The following is a 24059-nucleotide window of genomic DNA, read 5'->3' as shown; positions in this document are numbered from 1 at the left end:
TTTGATTTTTTGATTCGAACTTCTATTATCAGGCTCGAGCTTGGTTTGTATTGAAATTACTGAGCTCGTTAAAAGCTCGAGCTCGGCTCGTTAAAAGCTCGTTTAGCATGTTAATCAAGCCAGGCTCGAGCTCGGCTCGTTAAAAGCTCGTTTAGCATGTTAATCAAGTCAGGCTCGAGCTTGATTCATTAATAGCTCGTTTAACATGTTTAACAAGCATGTCTTGAGCTTGTCTCGTTTTCGAGCTTGATAAGCATAGAATTGAGCTCGAGTTTGAGTTTGAATCGAGCTTGTTAAAAATTAAATATATCTATAAACTAATTTTAAAGCAGACATAAAAATGTAAATCCATTCATAAATAACCAAAACGACACAAATAAGAGTAAAAAAAAAAATAAGTATATTATTGAACATTCCAAAATCATGTTTGCGAGCCACCAAAACGAGCCGAGCTCGAGCTCGCGAGCCTATTATCGAACATGTTTGCGAGCTCACGAGCCGAATATCCTTAGGCTTGAGCTTGATTTGATTAAATTTCCGAGCTCAAAATCGAGCTTGAGCTTGGTTTGATATGATTAACAAACAAACCCAAACGAACTTTTTATCGAGCCGAGCTTCGAATAGCTCGCAAATCGTTTGGTTCATTTACATCCCTAGTTACACTTACACGCCAATTGGAAAAGAATTCTTGTGGGCTGTATTTGTCCAACTCATAATTTCTTGCAAAATGGAGAGAAAAAAACCCCAAGATTTCTCTTAAACCCCCACCCCAAGATTCCATATGGTATTCGAAAAGCACATTAAACGATTCCTAGATTTTTATTCAATGAGTTTGCCCACCTCATTTTTAGTACTTATAATTATTATATCATATATATGAAAAAATATATGAAGGTTAAGTTGGGGAAATGTGACAAGTATAATGGAGGAATTTAAATAAAATAAATGAAATACTTAAACCGCAAGACCACGTAATGGGATAGGCATCGGGAAGGTTTTAAAATTACATGGAAGCAATTCAGTCTAACCAAAGTTCCAAAGTCTATTAACCCTTGCGTTACAAACAAAAGTACAGAAGAAACAACGAGTCCATGAGGGTACCGCCAAGAAAACAATTCCGATTCATAACAAAAATCCGCTGCTTCTTCTTATACTGTCACAGCTGTTCGAAATGAGACCTTTCCTACCATCCTACCGCGACTTCGATGAGCTGCAAAAGCCAACGAATGAACAATGGTCACAATTGGTTTAAAACAAGACATGAAGCATGCATTTAAATTCATGTTGCAGCAGAAAGGGTAAATGAATGCGTTGTTTAACTAGACCAAAATCTGACGCATTATCAAGTAACTTAAGTCATATTGCAGATTTGGCACATGAACAGGGGGGGAAGATGTTAGGCGAAAGGAAAGTTTCTTGGGCACGCTAATTTGCAGGTTGAAAAACTATAGCTCACAGAAAACTGCAAAGGCATAATGCCTAGTACCAAGAATATAGTCTGATAAAAGATCGAGACCACCATTGATTATATTTTTAAATTCCACTCCCAACAGAGCGTAGATGTCAATGCAGTTTGTTATCATAACAACCACAAAATTGCCCGATATTGTGAAAGCTCCTCTCGGAGATTTGAGAGTTTATGATGTAAATTTGTAAATAGACGTATTTCTTCTCCGCTCATGGGAAAACAACATGGAAGTTAAAAACAGAGATTAAAGGTGCAATTATGAAAACAAAACCCTCCATATCCTTCACATAATAATGAGACGCAGTGAAATTATCATAACACGAACAGAGAGTCGTGGATGTTGAGAAGTTATGGCACTCTAAGAAGATAGTATGGAAGTCTTGATTTTCCCAAAGCATAGCACGAGCTCCCTATTACCATGGAAAGCTCATGGAGCAGATAAAGCGCCAAGGAACAGATAGTCTAGAACATTTACAATCTCACACCACTTAGTATTCATTGATGCAAATGCCGTAAAAAGATCAAAAAAGTTTATAGATTACCAGAAAGTGACACACATTTGAGTGTTTAGACAATCAAATAAGGCTGCTCCTAACAAAATAAACTATCATGAGAGATAGGAAAACAGGAGAAAATAAGAAAAGAACCCACTTGGGACGATTAAAAAAACGAAAAGCTTCTACATAATAAATCATGCACTCACCAATTCCCCAAAGTGTGTACTTGCCACAGAATCAAGAATTTCAAATTTTAAGAAATTTTTTTGGATATTTTTCAATCATAATCCACCGGACGTTAGTTCAGATAATTTTTATAACTAATTTACTAAGAGGAGGTGAGATATCTTACATTTTGCTAATGCCTACAGCTCATTATTTAGTGAGATAGAGCTCTCCAAGGCGTGCATTTCAAGATTCACAAAAGTTGATAATCACGTGTATACACTGCACGTACCACAGAGATGAATCATAAGATTCCAGGAAATTAAAAATATACATGAGAATGACTTGATAAGAATAGCCAACATTTTTGGCTGATCTACCGAGGGAAAAATAGAAAACAACTAACCTTTAATGGGCCATCAGTAAAAAAAACCCTTGCACTTCACAGACCCACATAAGCACCTTTTCCTCTCCTGGTCCCCTTTCTCAGGCGTCACCATCCCATATTTATATGTTAGCTCTTGCATTGGTGGAATATGTCGAATGGCAAAGAAGGCAATGTGTAGAAACGAATCATTGTTACTTTCTTGTAAAACCGGCTTCCAGAAAACATTTGGCGAACAGCTATGATTCATGAAACGTGCTACATTTCCACTGTTTTTTGAACTTATCACAAGGGGAAACGGGGATGGCGTAGAGCTGGTGGAATCATCACCGATGGCTTCAAAGGGCTCATAGTAGCTGGTAGCATCAAAAATGTGATTGCCATCAAAATCACTAGAACTAGGTGCCTGTATGACATCGCCTGCATACTCACAAATAAAACATCCTGCACGGATTGGATCCCATGATCTAAGTCCCCAACCCCGGGTCTTTGTCTTGAAAACCTCAAGACGGGTTTTTAGGCCAGCTTGAGAAATGCGATTCCTGCAGGTTGGAGGGCAAGTGCAGGATTGAGCGCATTCATGTATCAAGGATTTGTCAGAAAGAAGAACCCCAGATGAAGTATACGGAAGTACGCCTCCATTTTTCTGAATGCAAGGGCAATTGATGTCACCTGGTTGACATCCACCCTTGCAATGACAGCCCATGGAAGGTTTGGAATTGGAAAAAGGTCTCAAGTACCTGAGACTCGAAGTATAGGTGAAATGAGCAGGTCCCTTTTCACCATCAAAATCGTTCACAAGAGTGACAGGTTGACTCTCTGCTCCGGAGGCTAGATCGGATATAATAACGCCAGCCCGGGCAACAGTTCCTTCCTTCCATTGCTGAATTGATTTCCACAAAGAATAAGCTTCTGGCTGACCAGGTACTCTGACCAACTTATACTTGAAAACATTACACCCCGACTGATTTTTCTCAGCCCATGACTCCTGGATTTTGTATAGGCCATCATAGATATACATCTTTCCGGTTGAACCAGCTGCATCCTTCACACCCCTTAAGACTCTCACATCATTAGCACGATGCAGACTCTTTTCTAGAGCAAGATTCCCTTTTTCAAGTTTCTGATCAAACATCTGCCCATCTCTCCTCTGCACTCCCCCATGACCACTATAAATTAGCACGTCGGGATCATCACCTTGATCATCATATCCTCCAGATGAAACAATGCTTACAGCCACGGGTTCCTCGTCAACTGTAACTTTGACGCCCATGTAATCAATTCCAGCCATACTAGGAGCATGTAACCCTACAATACACAGCTCCATTCTAAATAAAAAGATATCACCAACTTCAACACCAGGCACATGCCCAATCCTCTTAGTATTGTTCGTGCGAACCCCATTACTCATCAGAAGGTTTGAAGCTTTCAGGTCCGATCGTTTAGTAACTCCTACAACCAAATCTTTCGATTCTTCAAGTTGTGTAAGCTTTCTTCGCAGCAAATCAAATACCAATAGTATGGTTTCAACGGTATCCCTGTCCCCGTTAGATCTTCTAAATTCATCAAATTTCTTAAGCTTAAATGAAGTCAAAAGGCTATCAACTAGAGAGCCAACACCAAAATCATCACCCTTCCCTGCTCTTCTCTTCCTCGAATGACTCTTTCCTTTACCAGAATTAACATCTTCTGCCTTAGGAAACCCACTAAAGCCCCTCTTACCTGGAGCTGCATCCCCATTTGCTTGTGGTGTTGGGGTTCTAAATGAATTAAGTGGTATGGGAGCCTGTACGTTGCTACCAAACCCCAAATTACCCGGTTGGCTCGAGGCTCCAAATGTTGCCTGCTGAGAATTATTTGAAGCTAGAAAAGGGTAAAATGGTTGAACTCCGGGAGGGAAAGGACCCGAGGGTGGAACACACACAAATGGCGAAGGTTGGGGAGTAGTAACTGAAGACATGCCTGGTGGATTTGGGAAAACTGGGACAAGACATCTTAAGGGCTTTACCCGCAAGATTTTAGACTTGTCAGCTGAACCAGAGTGAGGATTCGACTCGGATCCCAAATCTTGATCCATTTAACCACCAACAGGAAACTCTTATGACGAATTTTAATCAACACAAATATTACAATTATATGACGAACAAAAGTAACCTGAAACTACCTAAAAGTATTGGTCTTTTACAAGTACAATTGCAAAAATTAGTTCCGCCTGCATGAAGTAAAAACACAAACAATTTTTTCCAACAAATCAATCACAGTAACTGATCCTAGTTTGAACGGTTGGTTCACAGCAAGAACCTGCTTCCTGCAACATACAAAAAGAAATCATCCACGGACTCAACATTTCCACCGAAAAAAAAAGAAGAAGATAATCTAAGCCTAATTTCAGTGGAGCCCTAAAAAAATAAATCTTCAAAAAAGACTCAAAAGTCAATCAAGGAAAATATTTCCGGAAATGAATCTCTAAGACCCCAATAACAGTTAACCACTAAAAGACCCGTGAACAAATTCAGAAGTAACGGAAGTTCAAACGCACAAAGATACATGCAAAGCCACGAGGTGTAAGAACCAACACGCGAAACTGAACATGGACTGATCTTTCCGTTTGCTTTAAATTCTTTCATACTACAAAATACCTTAAGAAGCTACTGTTTTTAAAATTATGTAAAATAAAAAACTTTCAGATTGCAGCATTAAACAAGGAAAAAAAATCAATTTCACCCATGAAAAAAAATCAAAGACCTCGAAGTGATAAAGTAGGAGACAGAGATCTGGAAACAGGGAAGATACCTCTCGGAGCCTGAGTTTCAGACACAGAACATGTGGGTTCGGGATAGTGAGCTTTCTAAGCCGGAACAGATGCTTCGTGCGTGCTCACGGCATTCGATGTGCAACATATGTATATTCGTTTAATAAGGTTAATTCTATTTTGACCCCTCGAAATATCCCAATTTGTCAATTTATGATATATAATTTTTTATATAGCACGATATTTATTTATTGTATAAATAAATAAATAATAGTATTTACAAAATAAAATGAAATGGTTATCTAATTCTAATCTCAGTAGGAACAAATAATATCATCATTGGCCAATATGGATTGTAACGGGCAAAATATTTAAATCTAAAATATTAGGATCTAACACGAAAATTTAATGTAAAATCATGCATTATTATCAATTTTTTCACTTATTTCTTAAAAAAAATTAGCCGAAAAAGTAACACCATAAATTTATCATTAAATATAATGATACGATATATCTTTTATCATTAAATTTAGTGATATCCTGTATCTTCTCCGCTAAAGTAATTCTTTCATATTTTATCTTTACGAGCTATCACATCTATATTATTTATATTATTATTATTATATTTGAGACATTAAAATGACTAATTTTGACATCATAATAAAATTTTTAAATACCAATAGTATTATTTTAAAATTAAAAAATACTCATTTCCCAAAATTTTTAAAACTATTAATTTTTGTTTTTTATCCAAACTTTTGAATTTTTACATTATTATGTCATTCTTATTATAAAAATTTATTAGAGAAATCATTAAATTTAAATAATAACAAAAAAATATCCATACGCGCGCAATATGCAAATGGTCGCTAATCTTATCTTGATGAAATTTATATTATTTATTAATGATATAATGATTAAAGTTTTATCACATCATAAATAATATGTTGACTGACAATCCAATAATTAAAATTTTATTACATTATAAACGTAAGATAAAATAATCCAACTTCTTGCCACTTGTCAAGTAGTGAAACAAATATTATAATAACCAATAACTATGATGATAAATAGGCGTTACAAATAAAACATTTACGCGTGTGTTTGGTTGAGTGGATTAAATAAGCATAGATTAATGGTCAAATATTTATCGTTAAAATTTTAAGATGTTTTAATAATTATTTTGACCCGGTTTAAGATCCAATTTTATTAATCAAATAGTTATCCATAAAATTGGATCTTAAATCGGGTCAAAATGATTATTAAAACAACTTAAAATTTTAACGATAAATATTTGACTATTAATCTATCCTTATTTAATCCACTCAACCAAACACACCATTAGTTTTCATATAATTTTTTAGATATATGCATGTCGAAAAGCATTATCTAACATAAAAAAAAATTTAAGTTTCGCTCTAGCTATTGGTTGTTTTAATAAAATTAATGAATATAATATACATAAATAGCTTACTGGAAATTAGGTTTTATTTTAAGGGTAGATCTTTTGTGATATGAGTCTCACATGTTTTTATCCGTGAGACGATCAACAATGTTCATAGTTAAAGTAATATTTTTCACGAGTTTTCTAAATAAAATATTTTTTTTTTGATAAAACTGATATATAAAACTGTTTTACAGGAGTTTTTATTATTTTAAAGTATAATTTGATATACAAGATTTTAATATATCAACTTTTAGTTTTATAAGTAAGATGATTATGAAATGACATAAATACCACCGAAAAAGAAGTTTCTGCTACGCAATGACATAAAAACCCTTGAAATTTGCCTATATAAACCCAACGACGTTTCAGAGGCTTAGTGCCGCGCAAAATATCTAGGGTTTTCACTTATTCAACGTCGTGCCTGTATTGATGCGAATGTATCGTATAAGATTGTTCAGTTTTAATTTAAGAGAATGGAGAAAGACGGAGAGGAAGCCCGAGGGCCGATTTTGAGGGATATTAGGTATTATTATTGCGACTTTTTTGGGCTTTGCCGATCCAAGAAATCATTGATTTCATCACATATTCTCGCTCATCACAAGGTGCGATTGAATTTTATTTCGAATTTCGATTATAAAATCCTGTAATCGTTGTGCTTGGATGATTTTCGGTGTGCTGCGATGATCGCAAGACCGTTTTCACGGTTTTGGTTATATGTCGGAATTGTTATGTACATGTTTTTTTGAGAGTGGGTTTTTGTGTGAAGAAGAATTGGTGATTGCAGGAGGATATTAAGGAAACTGAAGAAACAAAGAAAAAGCGAATAAGGAGAAACAGAATACTTGCGAATACGCGGGGCTAGTTTCGGGAAGCCTGCTCATCTGAAACAACTTATGCAAAGCCATTCTCTCGAGGTTGTTATCTGTTTCAATTTTTTTGTTTATTTATTTCTTTCGCTACTGGTTTTTAACCATTTCTCGCTGTTTGATGTATTGTTTCGAAAGTGTCTTATTTGTTTCGAAGATGGCTATGATCAGATTTTGGTGCCTTAGAACCGAAAATTATAAATTTGAAGAGATGGAGAATTATGGTATTGTTTGCAAGGTGTAATGCTTGTCTTGGAGCTAGAACAACAATTACCGGTGAACATTTTAGAATTGGATTATGACAATTATATATTAGTTTGATTTAAAATTAATATGTTACGCTAGTGATTGTAGAAAAAGAGTGACTTATCAGCCTCTAGTTGAATACAGTTTTTTCTGATCATATGAACAAGGTCGGTTTCCTCATTTTTGCCTTTTTTTACTAATTTTTTTTAACTAAGCCTATTGTGATTATGAAACATTGCAGATTGAAGAATGATAATAAAGCGTGTTGGTTTTTGGTTGTACGTGTGCATTGGATCCCACACTGAGAATTCCAAAATGCACGAGGCAGCAACATTACCTTGAATGGATCAGTACCAGGTGGGGACCACCTGAGAAGCTCCATCAAGTGAGCCTCAGTGACGGCAAGGTTTGGGGATTTTATTTTAACTTCTGGAATTGATATTTGGTTTCTTTAGATATGGAATCCATGTGAAAACATTTTTTCCCTTTTTCTCTCGTAGCATATTGTACGTTATGTTACAGAGGCCTTAAATGGGCACTTAAAGATTTCCAGTCCACCTGCAGAAGGAAAGACCACTTGAACAGACATATGTTACAGCATCAAGGGACGTTACTTGAATACCCAGTTGAGGACTGTGACCAGAAGTTAACGTTTCAGGATGATATGAATCGGCACATCAAAGAGTTTCACAGCAAACATGCCTACGAGAAGCCTAAGGAATATGTCTGTGCAGAACCTGGGTGTGGAAAAGTGTTTAAATATCCATCTAAATTGCTGAAACAGGAGGACTCACATGGTGAGTTTTTTTTTTTCTGCGAAATCCTCCATAAGTTATATTTTAGTGACACCCTGGAAATTTTTTTGTTTTTTTTGAGGTATTCACTGATTGTTCCCTTGTGAAATTCTTGGCTGATGATGTAGTAAAGTTGGATTCGGTGGAAGCATTATGTTCAGAACCAGGCTGCATGAAATATTTCACTAACAAGCAGTGCCTCAAAGAGCATGTTAGATCTTGTCGTCAGTATGTTGTTTGTGGTGAATGTGGGATCAAACAACTGAAGAAAAACATTAAGCATCATATCCAGATGCATAGAACCGGGGTTTCCTCATATACGTTCAAGCGTGGTCTCAAGAGATGTCGGGTTATATTTTCAAATGTAAGCTCCCTCCCATCAAAAAACCATTTTTGAATATAAGCTCCGTAGACTGGCTTCTCATTTACAGGAACAGTTAGTTGATTGCCCTTGTAGAACTTGCTATTTTTCACTTGCCTAATTGTTGGATATTCTGTCGTGGTGTCTTCTCATGTACAGCCATCAAATCGGAATCAGCACATCAAAGCTGTTCACTTGGAACTTAAACCACATACCTGCAGCATTCTTGCTTGTTGCAAGAAATTTACTTGCAAACACGTGTGGGATAACCATGAAAAATCTGGTTGCCATATCTATATGCCTGTAAGTTTCGGTTGCTTAACAATGATTTCAACTTGGCGTCCCTTTTTGTAATGCCCAAGAATTTGACTATTGTAATCTGAGATGATTTATTGATTATGAATTGATGTGATTATAGCCGGGCCATTCCGAGATAAGATTTGGACTAAGTACATGAAAGCATAAAAATTGGGCCGAAGGTGTAACGCCCGGGCGGAAGTGTTTGTCCGCCCGAGCGCCCATGTTTAAGGGAAGGAAGCTGAACATATCGCGCCCGGGCGGAACTTTATGTCCGCCCGAGCGCGATTGTTTAATGGGCGTGGGCCGAGAGTTTCGCGCCCGGGCGGAACTTTATGTCCGCCCGAGCGCGAGACGTGCAATTGGAAAAATAAGCCACTTGGCTTGGGCATGCACGAGATATATATATACATTTAGACAATTCATTTCTTCATATGATAGAGAAATGAACGGAGAAAAGCTTCAAGAGGGTGTTTGAATTATTCCTAAAGACGATTAAGGAATGAATTAGCGTCCGGGTCCCAACACTTTTGACCAGAAGCGGCTCATTTTACTTCTAATGGTTACTTGCACAAATCTTTTGCATCTGTTTTCAGGGAAAATTTGAAGAGTCGGATTAGCAATTTCGTTCAAAACCAAGAGGTGGAAGAAAAAGAAAGTACTCAATTATCGAGACACTGACGTGGAAAAGGGTTTACTTTGAACGAGGGCTGATTTCCTCTCGCTTCTACTTTCTGGCGACTCTGAACATTAGCTAAATACCTTGTTCGACTATCGACGCCTTGTAAAATTCACCCAGTATGCTCAATGTTATTAGATTGAAATAATTAGATTTTGTTCCTCACATGTAAGTTGCTGTGGCAAAAATAAGCTGTTAAATTTTTTCAAAAATATAATAAGATATTGGAATTTTTTTTAAATATAAGGTTACTGATGTTATTCTTAAATTTTTTAATGACATCTCCACATTTAGGAAAAAATGTCAAATAAAGGTTAAAAATTGTAAAATTCGTACAAATGTTAATTTTTGAACTATGTGAAACAAAGTAGAATGTACGGCTCTCCTATAAAGAAAAAGTCTCACCAGATTAGGCTGCTAACCAACATATCATATGGGCTTTTATAATGGGCCACTTTAAACTTCAACGAGCCCAATAATCTAGTTGTACGAGCACACTTCCGGACTGTATCCTGATTTTAAGCTTCGAACATTGTTTTAGAATTTGGTCGGAAAATGAGAGTTGTCGGCGAGCTTTGCCGGAGAATCCCGTGCAGGTTTCTGAGGCGAAGCTGTAGATTCTACTGCACGGAACAAGTTTCCAGAGTCAAAATTTTTGACCGTAATCTCAAGCGCAAACAAGTTAATTCATCCACGTTAACGTGGAGTTGATGCATTTTGTTTTTCTATTTTTCCAGTTTTTTTGTGGATTTTATTTATTGAGATTAATGATTGTCGTTTACAGAGGGATAGGGCTGCGTGGTTGATGAGTCCGAACGATTCTTTACTGGATGTCGTAGCCGAAAATCTGCTGGATCGTTTGGATGTAGATTTTTTTTCTTTTGATATTTGTTCGTGATTGCATTTTACATATATTTTGTTTGTGTTAATTTTGGAGCTCCGATCATCATTATTACCCCATAAAGAATGCCTGATTGCTAGTCCTATCGTGGCGAGAAAAGACTAGTTTAACCTCCTTTGGCTTTTGGTTTTAGCATCTAAGAAAGCAGTTGATTTAGTTGTCATTGCTTATCTCTATAAAAGCAAACAACTAATTCTCCTCCCAGTACTTTGGACTTTAGCCCATGGGTTGTAGAACATGTGTAAGTTTTGAAGTTTTGCTGTGAACGATTTTCTTTTTTGAGAGGCAAATGGTTCCTGGATGTCATTTCTGCTTGCCTTCAATGGTTTTCTGAAATTATAATAAATGTGTTTCGCCTCTTTTTGTTGAATATGACGTAATTCTGTTATGTAGGATTGTAAGAGAACATTTCCCACAACATTATGTATGGGGAGTTCCTTGGAAGCAATTATGCGTCTGTTGCCTGGTCGTGGTGAGCGTTAACATTTGTTGCCCTCAATCTATCTGTTAATCCTGGCCCCTGGGTATGATTTGCTCGGACATTGGTATTTATAAAATTTGTAAATCTGAAATTTATCATTACCAAGATTCTAATGTGTTGACATCGGTGGGGATAAATTTATTTGTTTTTCTTCTGTATAGCAGTTCAGTGTAGCTACAAATATGCAATACGCTGTCGATGTTGCAGATGGATGATTTGAAAAAAAATGATGTGTGCTTTTGCAACATATAATAACTAGAACCGACAAACACTGGTATAAGTAATATTTATAACTGGAAAGAAAATTCAATTAGAATATGGAAACGAGGATGCTAGTTTGACCTTCACTTTTTCTTGGTAATGTTTTATAGAACTTTATTTTTTAGGTGAAAGAATGCATGCATAACATGAGATCTCATCAAGTGCACGTATATGGTCTATGGTTGAATTTTTTTAGAAGATTTATGCTATAATGCTGCTTTGAAAAATCATTCAGTTGATTGCATACGCCGCCTTCTCATACGTGTGTATCTTTCTCTTAAAATTTGCTTTCTCAGTTCGCAGTGTTTTTTATCCTTTTAGGCGGTATCAAAAAGCTAATAATGATGGATGCTTCACATGACATGGTGAAATTGTGTAAAAAGAGTGAACAAGAATTGTCGAACAAAAATATTGAGACCTCGTTCATTGTTGCTGAAGAAGAGTTTTTGCCTGTGAAGGAAGGGTATGCATAATAGGAACAGTGTCCTTCAACTTTCTGGCCTTAAGAACTTTATTTTAGAAAAAACTAATATTTGTTCTACTCGATTTTCCCCTGTTTGTGCAGCTCTCTGGACCTGGTTATCAGTAGCTTGGGACTTCATTGGACAAATGATCTTCCTGGAGCAATGATTCAGGTTTCTTGTTTCTTATATTTTATATCATCGAGTGTTTCCAATGCCTTTTATTATGTCTTGATTATTCACTTTCCAATCTGCTTGCCTATTACCCTTTTTAATCTCAAATAGAGTGTTTTACTATATTTGCATTGACAAAGACATCTTTTCAATTTTTTACTTATGGCAGAGTAGATTGGCACTGAAGCCTGATGGACTATTTTTGGCTGCTATTCTTGGTGGGGAAACATTGAGGTCATATCTTTGAATTTTTGTGCTGTATTTCTACTTTTTGCGATGTGTGAGAGGTCTAACTGTGTTACTTGTCATTTCTCTAGGGAGTTGAGAATAGCGTGCACTATTTCGCAAATGGAACGTGAAGGAGGCATTAGTCCACGGTTATCGCCTTTGGCACAAGTATGTTCTTAACTGTACTGTGTGCCGTTAACATTGTTCTCTTGAAAATATTTCGAAATTGTTGCTGTTTTTATCTGGACATGTGTTACAAATGATTCAACTCCTATTTGAGCAGATGAAATTAAATTTTTATTTGTTTGATTGATTGACAAATGATAACCAATCCATTCTATATCCGAGGTACAAGCTACAGGCAGTTGACTATACCGATCTCATTCTGGCATCCATCTCATTTTCTCTAGTCGGTCAATAAGGCTACCGCCTGCAGGTTGAACCTTTGCCAATCTGAAGATAATTGGATCCAAAATAGATATAATCTTTAATTTCGAGAAGCGGCCATGATCCTTAAATTTAATGGTTTGTGCACGGTGCGTAGCACAAAATTGAAGCACTAGGAAAGCATGCACTCTACTTATGTCTACCAATTCTTGAGGGCTGTATTTGGTTTGAGTTGATTTTCTTATATTAGGATAATGGATGTTCTTACGGTCAGACAAGCAATGTTTTATATGCTAGACCACTTTATTACTCTAGTGTCATACCTCCCAGCCATCCCTTTATTTTTTTATGATTGACAACTTCACAGAAATATGGTCCCACAAGGCCGAGAATTTCATAAGGAATATATTTTGGAAATGTTTCTTTTGACTATCTATAAATATTTACTAAAGCAATATGAATGCACGTCTATTAGTTTAATTGGCATGCACATATGTTTCGTTTCATAGTCGGTGTTGGCTTGCTTATTAAGTAAATAATAAGTTGACCTTTGATCATGCTGTTCATGAACAATTTATTTCTTTATGATAATTATGATTGTTGTTTTTCATAATGGTTTCTTGCTATAGTAAAATATTATTTCAGTGACATTTTGTTGTGTTTTGTCCCGCTTCTGCACTCTAAAGTTTACTAAATGGTTGATATCTCTTATAGGTGCGTGATGCTGGGAATCTCTTGACTAGGGCGGGCTTTACTCTTCCTGGTGTTGATGTTGATGAGTACACTGTGAGATATAACAGTGGTGAGTTATTAAACTTGATGTGTTCTGATTCAAAGCTTCAAATTCAAAGGCTATCATAAAATTTTGTTGATTGTACAAATTATATGGTCAAGTTCCAATTGATGTAGAAAACTTACAGAAGGTTTTGCAACCTCAGTTTTCTTGTCTGTTGTTGCTCCTTAAATTCTACTGAATCTCCGCTGCATATTGGAGGAATTTAGATATAATTAAATATTTTATTAGTTTAAGCTCTCGGTGCTTCTAATTCACAATGATTTAAAGCAGGTCAATTGAAATTCATCTGATTGTTGTAGCTTCTGTTAATCCGACGCAGCTGTTGTTAGCACACTTAGACATTCCTCAGATGTTGGAAACTTGACTAGCATGGTCAGTCTGTTTTAAGTTAGCAACGTCATGCATGAAGTTTGAGGTTCAATGCCAAAAGGTTTTCCAACATTTCTCTTTGAAAACACTGGAGCAACTTTTTAGGTGGGAGCAACTTTTTAGCTAGCCTTTTTTCTTAGCTAGATCACTTCTTCAACTACAAGAAGAGTTCAGGTCATGATGAGAATTATTTCCTTGTCTTGCATCTGTATGATTCATCATGGTGCTGCTTCTTTATATAGTTTGGCGCTGATTTATAATTTAACATGTGGGTTAGGTCTTTGTAATTTCTCCTTAAAGAACTGTATATACCTGTGGATTTTGCATCTATCCTCTCCATCTCCGTTCTTTGTTCTTCTTCAGCTGTTCTACCTGATCCCATCATTTTCCCTCTGTTTTGATCTGAAGTCCTGATTCATTAACTCACTTTTGCTTCTGTACTCACACATTCCTTTATGTGTTTTTATGCCTTGTGTTTTCATTGTACTCGATATTTTCTTCATGTTTGAACTAAACATAGTTTTGTGAGCCTTTTCTACCTTATGACTCATTTAGTACTAACTCTCTGTTTGGTGCTTATGTGGTAACGTTTATAATTCTGTTAGTGTAGATTTTTGTTTCTTTTACCCACCAATTTTCATTTGTTCTCCTTATGATTGTCATTATTTATTTGTGGTCTACTTCTAATTATATTCTGCTAGAAAGAGGAAAATAATGACCTACAAAAGGCGTAAAATTTTATCAACTATACAAGAAAAGGAAGTCTGCACATCGAGTGGAAATTATGGAAATTATGGTAAAATTTCAATGTGAATGTCAGTGGATTATAAATGAGGATATAATTCGTTTCAACAGAAGGTGAATGGTTGAGGTGGCGTTAATGCGTACTCAAGTCAAATTTTATCCCACCTGTATTTGTATTGGTTGACCCATTCAACCTCTGATGTTACCTCGTGGCTCCTGCCACCCCCTTTCTATTATTGCTAGAGCAGATCATATTTGACATGGTTGCTTCTTGCTTAGTTGAATTGAAAGGACAATTATGTCATTTGTATTAGTTACATACTTGGATATATTTTTCTGAGATTGTAGTATGGCAATCTTTTCGTCTTCTGATTATCGCACTGAACGCAAAAGAATATAATACAATGATGGGATTTATTTTTTAGTGTGCAGCATGTCTTTTCTTTGTTTGAATGTGATGCGTGATCTTTTTCCTCAAGGCAGCTCTGGAGTTGATAGAGCATCTTCGTTCTATGGGTGAAACTAATGCTTTATTACAAAGAAGCGAAGTAAGACCTTTCTTTCTGTTTCATTTGTTTTTTGGGTATTCTTTTATTTTCCTTTCCTCCTCCACTTCACAAAAAGTCATCTGAAAATGGAATCAGGTATTGAAGAGAGAAACGGCTCTGGCGGCGGCTGCTGTATATGAGTCAATGTTTGCTGCTGATGATGGTTCCATCCCGGCGACGTTCCAGGTTAAGTTTTTGAACAGCCTATTTCGGAATTTTGCCGATGATTTTCCAGATACCAGTCAAATTCATTTGGGTTGTATGCACCGTGAGGATGTTATTGTGCTAACCACCACTTTTTGTGAAACATCGTTTTTGCCTACTTTTGATAATGGCTTTCCCTCCCCGTGATTTTTTCACTTCTCATCATCCCAACTGCTAATCAGATGGGTTTGGATTAATAACCTGGCTCAGATTATGAGCAGGTGTGTTCATTCTTATACACTGAATGTGTTTCCATTTTGTAGGTGATGTACATGACAGGGTGGAGGGAACACTCTTCCCAACAGAAACCAAAGAGGAGAGGGTCCGCCACAATATCCTTCAACGGGTTCGCTGTGATTTGTAAGCAAGTTCATGTTCTTAAAAAAAATTGTAATATTATAAAGTTTTCAAACCAAGAGTTTCTAATTTGCTTTTAATATTTAAGGCACGGTATAATGTGTTAGTCGACATTAAGAATCATGCATAAGATACATATGATAAATCGATATTAGGTAATAAATTGATGTATGGTTTTATTCATTTCTTAAACTTAAGCAAAACATGGGATGAAATAATGATGTATAATAATTTAATGTGCATCAAACAGTGTAAACAGATTGAAATTTCTATACTATCTCGAGCTTCATCATGGTCAAATAATTAATATAGGACAAATTTTTTTTAGCATCTAAACGTCAAAAGTCTAGATATTTTTTTTTATAGCAATCCTTCGATTCAGATAGCAAATCAGTAAATAGATAAAACGAAGATGTCAAGGCAAATTATTTTTTGATGGCATCTATACATTAAAAGTCTAATTTTTTCTTTTTATAAAAATGTATATTGTCCGAAATATCTTTTTCTATGGATATAAGTATTTTCAAAAATACCATTTAAATCATTAAAATTTTAGTTATATTGGAATATATTCCTTCCGCCTCAATTATACAATTCACTTTATTTTTTCACATAAATTAAAAATGTTTTTGAAAAACAAATTACATACATAAATTTCCAAATAATCTCTAATTTAATGATATTGGAAAATGAAATTGAATACAGCAAAACACATTAAATAAGTTTATATCAGTAAACGAGTTTATTAAATATGAAAAATGAATTATATATATGAGACGACGAAAAATAAAAATAGATTACATAATTTGGATTGAGGGATATAATTTAATTTATAAATGAGTAGGTCTTTTGTGATACAATCTTACGAATCTTTATCTGTGAGACGAGTCAACCCTACCGATATTCAATATAAAAAGTAATACTCTTAGTATAAAAAATAATAATTTTGTATGAATGACCTAAATAAGATATCTGCTTCACAAAATATAGACGGTAAGAATGTATACTAATTTTTATCATTATAAATATAGTAAGTTATTTTTTATATAAAAAAATTAACTAAGAGCAGTAATTAATAGACTGACAGAGTTCGTACTCACATGCACTCTCAGGAACAAATTCTAATTTTTTTTAAAACATAACAAATACTTATTTAAATCATCATCCCATATGGGGATCACATTTCCCAACAAAGAATCCGCTTTAAATCGATGGTGTGAGGTGTTTTTTGTAATTTCCATATGAAAAGGACCTTTCAAATTTATGTACGTGTAATAAATTTAATGAGATAAAGAAGCAAATCTTAAAATGTATAAACTAATTTTCATCCATAGGTTCTTTTCAACGCTTACATTTGACAAATCAAACAAACAATTTCTAATTTAGATTACTCTTGAAAAGATATGTGTGTGTAATAGATTTAAAACAATTTAGTCTTTTTTCCCTACAACTTGGGAAAGGAATTTTTGTGCATTTTATGGTTTTGAAGTTAAGAATTTTTCCATAATTGATAATTTATTTTACCTTAATTATAGTTCATGAAAATGAAATAAATTCGATGGGTGATAATGCAAAACGTTAGCCAATGAACTGAAATAAATTTTTGCAATCGATTGGATTAGTTTTATGTAATTAAATAATAAAAATATTAATTACATTGTGTTAAACAAACACCACCTTTATTTTATTTTTGCAATATTAGTTAACTATGATTTTCGTATTGATAGTTTTCGTTTTTTTTTAAATAAGTTAGTTAATTGTCCTTAATTCTACAATAAGTTTCTTTAGCTTTTAGTTACTCAAAGAATAATAATAAAATTCATCAATATCCCTGAATATAAAAAAACACATGACAATAAAATTTATAAAAACATTCATTAAAATAATTATTATTTCTATTTGACCTTAATTTATATTTCTAATTTAAAATTTGGAAATCAAACCATATTTCGTTTTTATATGTATTTTGACACAAATTTTCTGAACTTTTTATTGTAAATAAAAATGAAATCAGTTTCTTTAATTAGCAACAATGAGAAATATGAATGAATACTTATAACATTGTTTTTTAAAAATAAAATTAAAGGTTTTTTTTGATAAAAACACAAAAATTCTCGTGAATCTAACACGTCAATCTTTTGAGACGGATATCTAACCCAATATAACTCGTGAAAAAATATTATTTTTCATGGTAAATATGGATCAGGTCGACCTGTCTCAGTGATATAAATTTGTAAGATCGTTTCATAAGAGATATGCTCTTGATAAATTATTTTATGAATTTTTTACATTAGCATTATAACTGTCATGGCCATCCGCGATCTCGAGTTCTCTTTGGAGCTTTCACCTCTAAATGGACTCATTTTGGTGTCTTCTATCTTATTGGTTTTATAAGTGTTGGAGAAGGCGAAAAAAATTCATTTTCTAAATATGATGATATCATATGACACATGAGAAAATTTTATGGAGAAATCCCATAGACCAGAGAGAACTCTGATCAGAATAGTCTATTATCGTTACAATAAGCATCGATAGTCCAAAATGAAATTAAAAGATTAATAAAAAAATGTAAGGAATTAATAACTAATCTATCTTATTAATCTTCCTCCTTTGTTCCAATAAAAATTGACAGATAAGGACAGCACAGACCTCTTATGACTTATTACACTGTACCTTTGCTTATTTTAACTATAAAGCACTGTAAAAACGCACACGCTAGTAATCTTGGCTACGAGTCCTCCAATTTCATCAATTACTAGCTTTTTCTCTGTTTGCATATTTTTTTAACCACTGTATTGTTAACTTTTTTTCCATTTGGGTTTCCTCTATTCTCTTGCTATTTCATTTTTTATCCACTGGATCAAAGGTGTGTACATTCTTGCTCATCCATTTTCAATTTTTCTTGCTAAATATCGTTCACCCTTTTCAATAATCGCTGTTGCATCACTGTAAGTTCAGTCCTTCAGGAATGCAGATTTTTTGATTCTGTTAACATGGGTTATTAATTGTGTGGGAGAAAAGGTTGATTCTTTGACCTGATCTATAGATTTAATTTGGATGATGATTTTTTTTAGAGCCAACAATTATGTTGTGTTAACTGTGAAATTGTCTGAAGTTTAATGATTGTATTATATGTTAATCATTCTGCAGAATCCAGGCTTTATTTTTTACCCTCAATTAGTGATAATTGGGACTGCTATTTTGTTTATGTTTTGTTGTAAGTAAATTCGGGCTTGAATTTTACATTACTATGCCTTTTTTTAATGAGTTAATGGATATTTCATTTGGAAATCCACACTCGTTTTTTAATATATTTGTATACTCGGCATTGTTTAAGAGTGGTGATGATGTTTCTGTATGGACGACTTTATTTAAGGAATTATTTATTTTCCTTATTTTGATTTAAAGTGATATTCTTATTATTGCAATACTCGGATATTTTAAGCAAATGACTTAGATTAATGGTTTCTTGATGATTCTTCTCTTATCTACTTCCTTTGTTTGTCAGCATTAGTTATAGTTTGTGTTCTGCCTCGTGAAATTACAGTTTGCATTCGCTGGACGTAAATTTTCCGGGTAAATTTTGATGTAATAGAGAAAAGGGCTGAAGTGGGTGAAGATGTCAAGTGAGAGGGCAACCCATTGGTGTCATAGTTGTGGGGAACCAGTGACCCTGGGAAGACAAATGGTTGCGTGTCCCAACTGTAATGGAGGTTTTATTCAAGAACTTGATGACACATTAAGCATGTCTGCTGAAGAACACACCCAAAGACCAAGATTCTTGGAAACCATCTCGAATTTTCTCAGGCAGCAGATGTCTGTGAGAGGCAGCATATCTAATATCCGAGGGATAACTGATAGGGGCTCTCGAAATGCTACTCCATGGAACACGGTCCTAGTTTTCAGCGGTGACATGCCAGTCAGAATGCCTGGCAGTGGTGGAGTTCTGGAGTTTCTTAACGAAGCTATTGGATTCAGACGAGACAATGGAGGCGATTACTATATTGGACCGGGAGTGGACGAATATTTAGAACATGTCACACAAGATTATCAACGTCCCCCTCCCCCAGCTTCAAGCTCTGTGATCGCGGCCTTACCAACAGTCAAGATTTCAAAAAAGCATGTTCGTTCAGATTCAATGTGTGCCGTTTGTAAAGAGACATTTGAACTGGGTTGTCAGGCAAGAAAACTTCCCTGCAAACATATATATCACCCAGATTGTATTGTGCCATGGTTAGAACAACGCAGTTCTTGCCCTGTTTGTCGCCAGGAGCTTAATGGTCGAAACTCGAGCTCGCATAACAGAAGCAGGAGCCAGGGTTCTAGCAGCAGAGATGACCGAAGTGCCAATCGAGGAAGGGGAAGGCATTGGTCTTTCTTGTGGCCATTTGGTTCGTCGCGTGCCAATTCGCGCCTAAATGAAACGGCTGAACCAAGTCCAGTTCCATATCATCAAGATGACAACCATACAGGGTACTCTGATTGGCCTTTCGAATATTGATGTTTCTTGATTAAAAGCATCCTTGCTGTGTTCTTAAATTCTTTTGTGACTATAATGTTCCTTTGTTGAACAAATAATAATGTGTAGTGAACAAGATGTTTGCCGGTGTTTTTTACCTTCTTAAATTTGTTTAAATATATAACTGTTTCTGAATAGTATTTTCTGTGTTAAGAGGTTCAAAATTTCATGGCGAAATGCCCTGCGTGGATCCAAGAATTCAGTTTCGGATGATTGCATGTATTTAAGAGAGTGAAACAGACCAGTGGTAAAATTATATGGGAAAACAAATTTTTTTCTTTAAGGAATAAAATAGCTCCGTTGCTAGCAAAATGTCGTAATTTACAAATGCCCGTTTTCAGGAATATTACGAGTTGTATATCTCGAACTTGACATAATAAATGGAACGAGTGAAGATATCGTTGACTGGTTAAGGTAAGACGATGTTTCCACGTGCATAATCTTTTACGCTGGAACTTGGAAGCTTAAAAGAATCATCACAGATTACAAAATAAAAACCAAATATTTTTAATATTAGCCTCCTTGATGTCTTTTTGTCTCCGCCATTCGAAGAAGTTCACGCCACTACGTGGTGTTCTCAGTCGCTGGCATCAGTCACAAACCTTTTCCATTGCTGCTTTGGGGCAGTTTAAACTCTGTAAATTGTATAAAGTAGTGTATGGAAATATTCTTCTATCGGGTAACGGGTAAAGAAACACAGGCATCATGAACAAAATACAAAGTACAAAATCAATAAAATGTCCGAAAATGTCGAACTAGAAAACACCGATTCAGAGCACATGACCTTGTAAGAAAAGAACAGAACACAAACATCGGAACTAAAAATTCGGGGATATTCAAATTAAAGTAGACATTTTAGAACAGGTATAAAAACCAAATGCCAAATCACTCTCTAGTTTGTGAGTTCCATAATGGCCGAGACGATATCTCCATCTGCGTCCTTGAGAGATTTCACTGCTTTGGCTCTAGAAACCCCAGCTTGAGTCATCACAAGCTCTACGTCCTTCGGTTCTACTCCAGTTTCATCTACATCCTCATCATCCTGACATGTAGTTGTTGGCTCACTCTTAGGTATCATATTGCTGATATTAGGAGCCTTGAACTGCTCTGCGGCTTGAGTCTGCAACTGTGAACTTAAATCCTCGATTTTAGCCTCGCCAAAGATTACACATGTGTCCGAATTTGGGCTTTTGAAAACATCTGGCTTTGAGATGACAAATAAGATCTGTAACCAACAGTAGGAGAAACTCAATGATCTGTGACATTGCTACATTATGGTCAAAGCAGGACCATTTAAATATTGGCTGGAATTGTAAAAAAGAAGTGACAGAGAAACCAACATTCTTGCTCTTCTTAACAGTGACGCGGCTAACACCAGGAATAGACTTCATTCCCAGCTTTAGCATTGCCTTGCGGCTCTTCTTCTCACTACGGCTCTGCTTCGACTTACCACCAGCATCTTCTGGTCCTACAAAAAGAAACGAATACATCATTTACATATGCTTAAGCTAATGCAAATACATGCAAAAGGATTTCAAGATTAGAAGTGAAAGTTGAGCAGACTGCAATTCTTTTGGGATCCACATCATATATCTGAAACTAACTGTTAAATAATTAGCAATACTATGACTCCAGCTGTAATGATGGTCAACCAGAACTTTAAAACATTTACTCACCCGTGACTTGTAAAACAGAAACTAACAAATTTAGCAAGTTCAAAACCAAAGAAGGTTGTATTGTTCCAATAATAACTTTTTGTCGACTAAAATTGATACTAGAACCTGCTGAATGTCATTTCCAAAATCAGATCTGATACTGAAAAGCAATAACATGGAGCTTATATCTATAAATGGATGTCCAGAACTATAACTCAAGAGTCCATCGAAATTAAGATTAAAACATTAGCAACAAAGTACGTAGATCAGTAAGCAAATATCTTAATCACACGAACAACAGTATCAAAATCAAGGTTGACCATATACCTTCTACATCATCTTCATCCCCTTCATCATCTTCCTCGTCATCATCTTCATCTTCGATTAAAGGCCCCTCATCCTGCAAACAGCAGTTGAACCCAATGAACAACCAATTCTGATTGCACACTTTCCTTCTGTATTATTTAAAGCACATAAAGCTTTATTGTCTGAAAATCAAATCCTAGCAATGACCACGAGAGGGATATGGACCATTATATGATCGAAAATTGCGAAAAAATAATCAGGTATATAGACCACTTTAACAAATCCATGTAGGAAAGCAATGTTTGACGTGACAAAAAATCATTGTAAATTCATCTATATCAATCTGCAGAATGCATTTTGCTGTCATACTATGCCTGACTGTCGATACATTTGTATCATACACAACGCAGCAAAACGGTAGAAGCATGCGAAAAAATAGCGAACACAAATTTTAGATAGAAGGTTAAAATAAAACTCTTGCTTTCAGAGAAACCCTAGATCGGAAATCAGAATATACCAGCGAATTTCATACCACACTCGCATCAATTATAGCCCCAAAAAAAGTCTAAGACGAGCTACAGAATATTAACAAATTACTTCAGCGAACTATATCGAAGAAAACAAAACACATTTCACCGCCAAAAAATTGAAAACTCAAGACCCTAGCACGAATCGAACTCCGACAAAAAATAGAGTCCGCAAGCACGCGTGAGGGGGAGAGAGCTTACCTCAATCTTGTGTTGCTCGAGATGGGCAGCCAACAATTCTTCCTGAGATTGAGTCATGATTGAAGAGGATAGAAGAAGGAGAGGTGTCTGAGTATGAAACCCTAGCGAGAGAGTGAGCTGTAAATAACTCAACGCAATTACAGCCGATTCACTGTAAAATAGGGTCCATGTAACAATGCTTTTCAAGGGATGTTCAATAGAAATAGAGACGGCGTTGAAATTTAATTTTTTATTTAATTTAATTTGATATTTAAAAAGACATAATAATTAAAATATAACTAATATGATTAAATCTAAATACATAGTTATAAAAACTTATACATAATTTGAAAAAAAAAATTTATAAAATGCACATAATTAAAAATCATATATAATTAAAAGGCAAAAACTTGTATGAGACGGTACTACAGGTCATATTTTGTGAGACATATCTGTTATTTGAGTAATCCATGAAAAATATTACTTTTTATGCTAAGAGTATTATTTTTTATTGTGAATATCGGTAGGGTTGATACGTCTTACAGATAAAGATTCGTGAGACCGTCTTAAATCATGAGACCGTTACTCTAATTAAAATTAATATCCGCACGTAGTTCACGCCATCTTCGCATACCGAAACATTCGGTGGCGCAGAGGACTCGCCGATTCAGCATGGCTAATAAATATCATTTTGGATAAATTCATATAAACTATTCATATTACATTCATACTAAAAAATAAGGGACAATACTACTTTAAATATTGGATTTTTCTGTGTGAAAATCCCAAGCAACTATCATTCGATGCGGCCAGCAAAGATTATCATTAGACAAAAACTTGTATGAACGATCTCACGGATCGTATTTTGTGAGACAAATCTCTTATTTGAGTCATCCATGAAAAATATTACTTTTTATGCTAAGAGTATTACTTTTTATCGTGAATATCAGTAAGGTTGACTCGTCTCACATATATCAGACGGATTAATGTTTGACAATATGACT

At 35.1% G+C, this 24059-nt stretch overlaps 4 protein-coding genes across 16 annotated transcripts; 2 read left to right on the top strand and 2 right to left on the bottom strand.

Annotated features, from left to right (window-relative positions):
• Nucleotides 1–937: 937 nt before the first annotated feature.
• On the bottom strand, nucleotides 938–5446 carry LOC142545536 (histone-lysine N-methyltransferase, H3 lysine-9 specific SUVH1-like). 3 transcript variants are annotated; one of them, XR_012820302.1, is made up of 5 exons: nucleotides 5309–5446; nucleotides 2537–4823; nucleotides 2318–2412; nucleotides 2011–2053; nucleotides 938–1210 (listed from the first exon to the last, which is right to left on the bottom strand). XR_012820302.1 is itself a non-coding variant. In XM_075652781.1 (3 exons), exon 2 carries the CDS (start codon nucleotides 4590–4592, stop codon nucleotides 2550–2552), a length of 2043 nt encoding a protein of 680 aa, XP_075508896.1. In that variant the 5' UTR covers nucleotides 4593–4823; nucleotides 5309–5446; the 3' UTR covers nucleotides 938–1210; nucleotides 2537–2549. The 3 variants fall into 3 exon arrangements, 1 of the variants encoding a protein (XP_075508896.1); XR_012820301.1 differs by lacking the exon at nucleotides 2011–2053; XM_075652781.1 differs by lacking the exons at nucleotides 2011–2053; nucleotides 2318–2412.
• Nucleotides 5447–7081: 1635 nt separating this feature from the next.
• LOC142545535 (putative methyltransferase At1g22800, mitochondrial) lies at nucleotides 7082–15950 on the top strand. 7 transcript variants are annotated; one of them, XM_075652774.1, is made up of 17 exons: nucleotides 7082–7316; nucleotides 7499–7993; nucleotides 8068–8232; nucleotides 8391–8623; nucleotides 8749–8984; nucleotides 9141–9284; nucleotides 9875–10638; nucleotides 10742–10822; nucleotides 11252–11330; nucleotides 11922–12063; nucleotides 12166–12235; nucleotides 12405–12469; nucleotides 12553–12631; nucleotides 13565–13652; nucleotides 15243–15307; nucleotides 15404–15493; nucleotides 15775–15950. In XM_075652774.1, exons 7-17 carry the CDS (start codon nucleotides 10513–10515, stop codon nucleotides 15946–15948), a joined length of 1059 nt encoding a protein of 352 aa, XP_075508889.1. In that variant the 5' UTR covers nucleotides 7082–7316; nucleotides 7499–7993; nucleotides 8068–8232; nucleotides 8391–8623; nucleotides 8749–8984; nucleotides 9141–9284; nucleotides 9875–10512; the 3' UTR covers nucleotides 15949–15950. The 7 variants fall into 7 exon arrangements, with proteins under 7 accessions (XP_075508889.1, XP_075508891.1, XP_075508888.1 ...); XM_075652776.1 differs by having other exon boundaries at nucleotides 8380–8623; XM_075652773.1 differs by lacking the exons at nucleotides 7082–7316; nucleotides 7499–7993; nucleotides 8068–8232 and having other exon boundaries at nucleotides 8403–8623; nucleotides 8749–8969.
• Nucleotides 15951–18555: 2605 nt separating this feature from the next.
• LOC142545534 (putative E3 ubiquitin-protein ligase RHC1A) lies at nucleotides 18556–20479 on the top strand. Of its 5 annotated transcripts, none has more exons than XM_075652769.1 (2): nucleotides 18556–18734; nucleotides 19416–20479. In XM_075652769.1, exon 2 carries the CDS (start codon nucleotides 19488–19490, stop codon nucleotides 20367–20369), a length of 882 nt encoding a protein of 293 aa, XP_075508884.1. In that variant the 5' UTR covers nucleotides 18556–18734; nucleotides 19416–19487; the 3' UTR covers nucleotides 20370–20479. The 5 variants fall into 5 exon arrangements, with proteins under 5 accessions (XP_075508884.1, XP_075508887.1, XP_075508883.1 ...); XM_075652772.1 differs by having other exon boundaries at nucleotides 18576–18734; nucleotides 19464–20479; XM_075652768.1 differs by having other exon boundaries at nucleotides 18577–18734; nucleotides 19377–20479.
• Nucleotides 20480–21093: 614 nt separating this feature from the next.
• LOC142545533 (nascent polypeptide-associated complex subunit alpha-like protein) lies at nucleotides 21094–23289 on the bottom strand. The gene is made up of 4 exons (XM_075652767.1): nucleotides 23077–23289; nucleotides 22370–22442; nucleotides 21728–21855; nucleotides 21094–21612 (listed from the first exon to the last, which is right to left on the bottom strand). The coding sequence occupies exons 1-4, from the start codon at nucleotides 23131–23133 to the stop codon at nucleotides 21280–21282; spliced, it is 591 nt and encodes a 196-aa protein (XP_075508882.1). The 5' UTR covers nucleotides 23134–23289; the 3' UTR covers nucleotides 21094–21279.
• Nucleotides 23290–24059: the final 770 nt, after the last annotated feature.

The sequence above is a fragment of the Primulina tabacum genome, chromosome 5 (assembly GCF_025594145.1).
Source record: "Primulina tabacum isolate GXHZ01 chromosome 5, ASM2559414v2, whole genome shotgun sequence".
NCBI classification, from domain to species: Eukaryota; Viridiplantae; Streptophyta; class Magnoliopsida; order Lamiales; family Gesneriaceae; genus Primulina; species Primulina tabacum.
The sequence above is the reverse complement of the archived record's forward strand: the minus strand, read 5'-3'. Positions and strand labels throughout refer to the sequence as shown.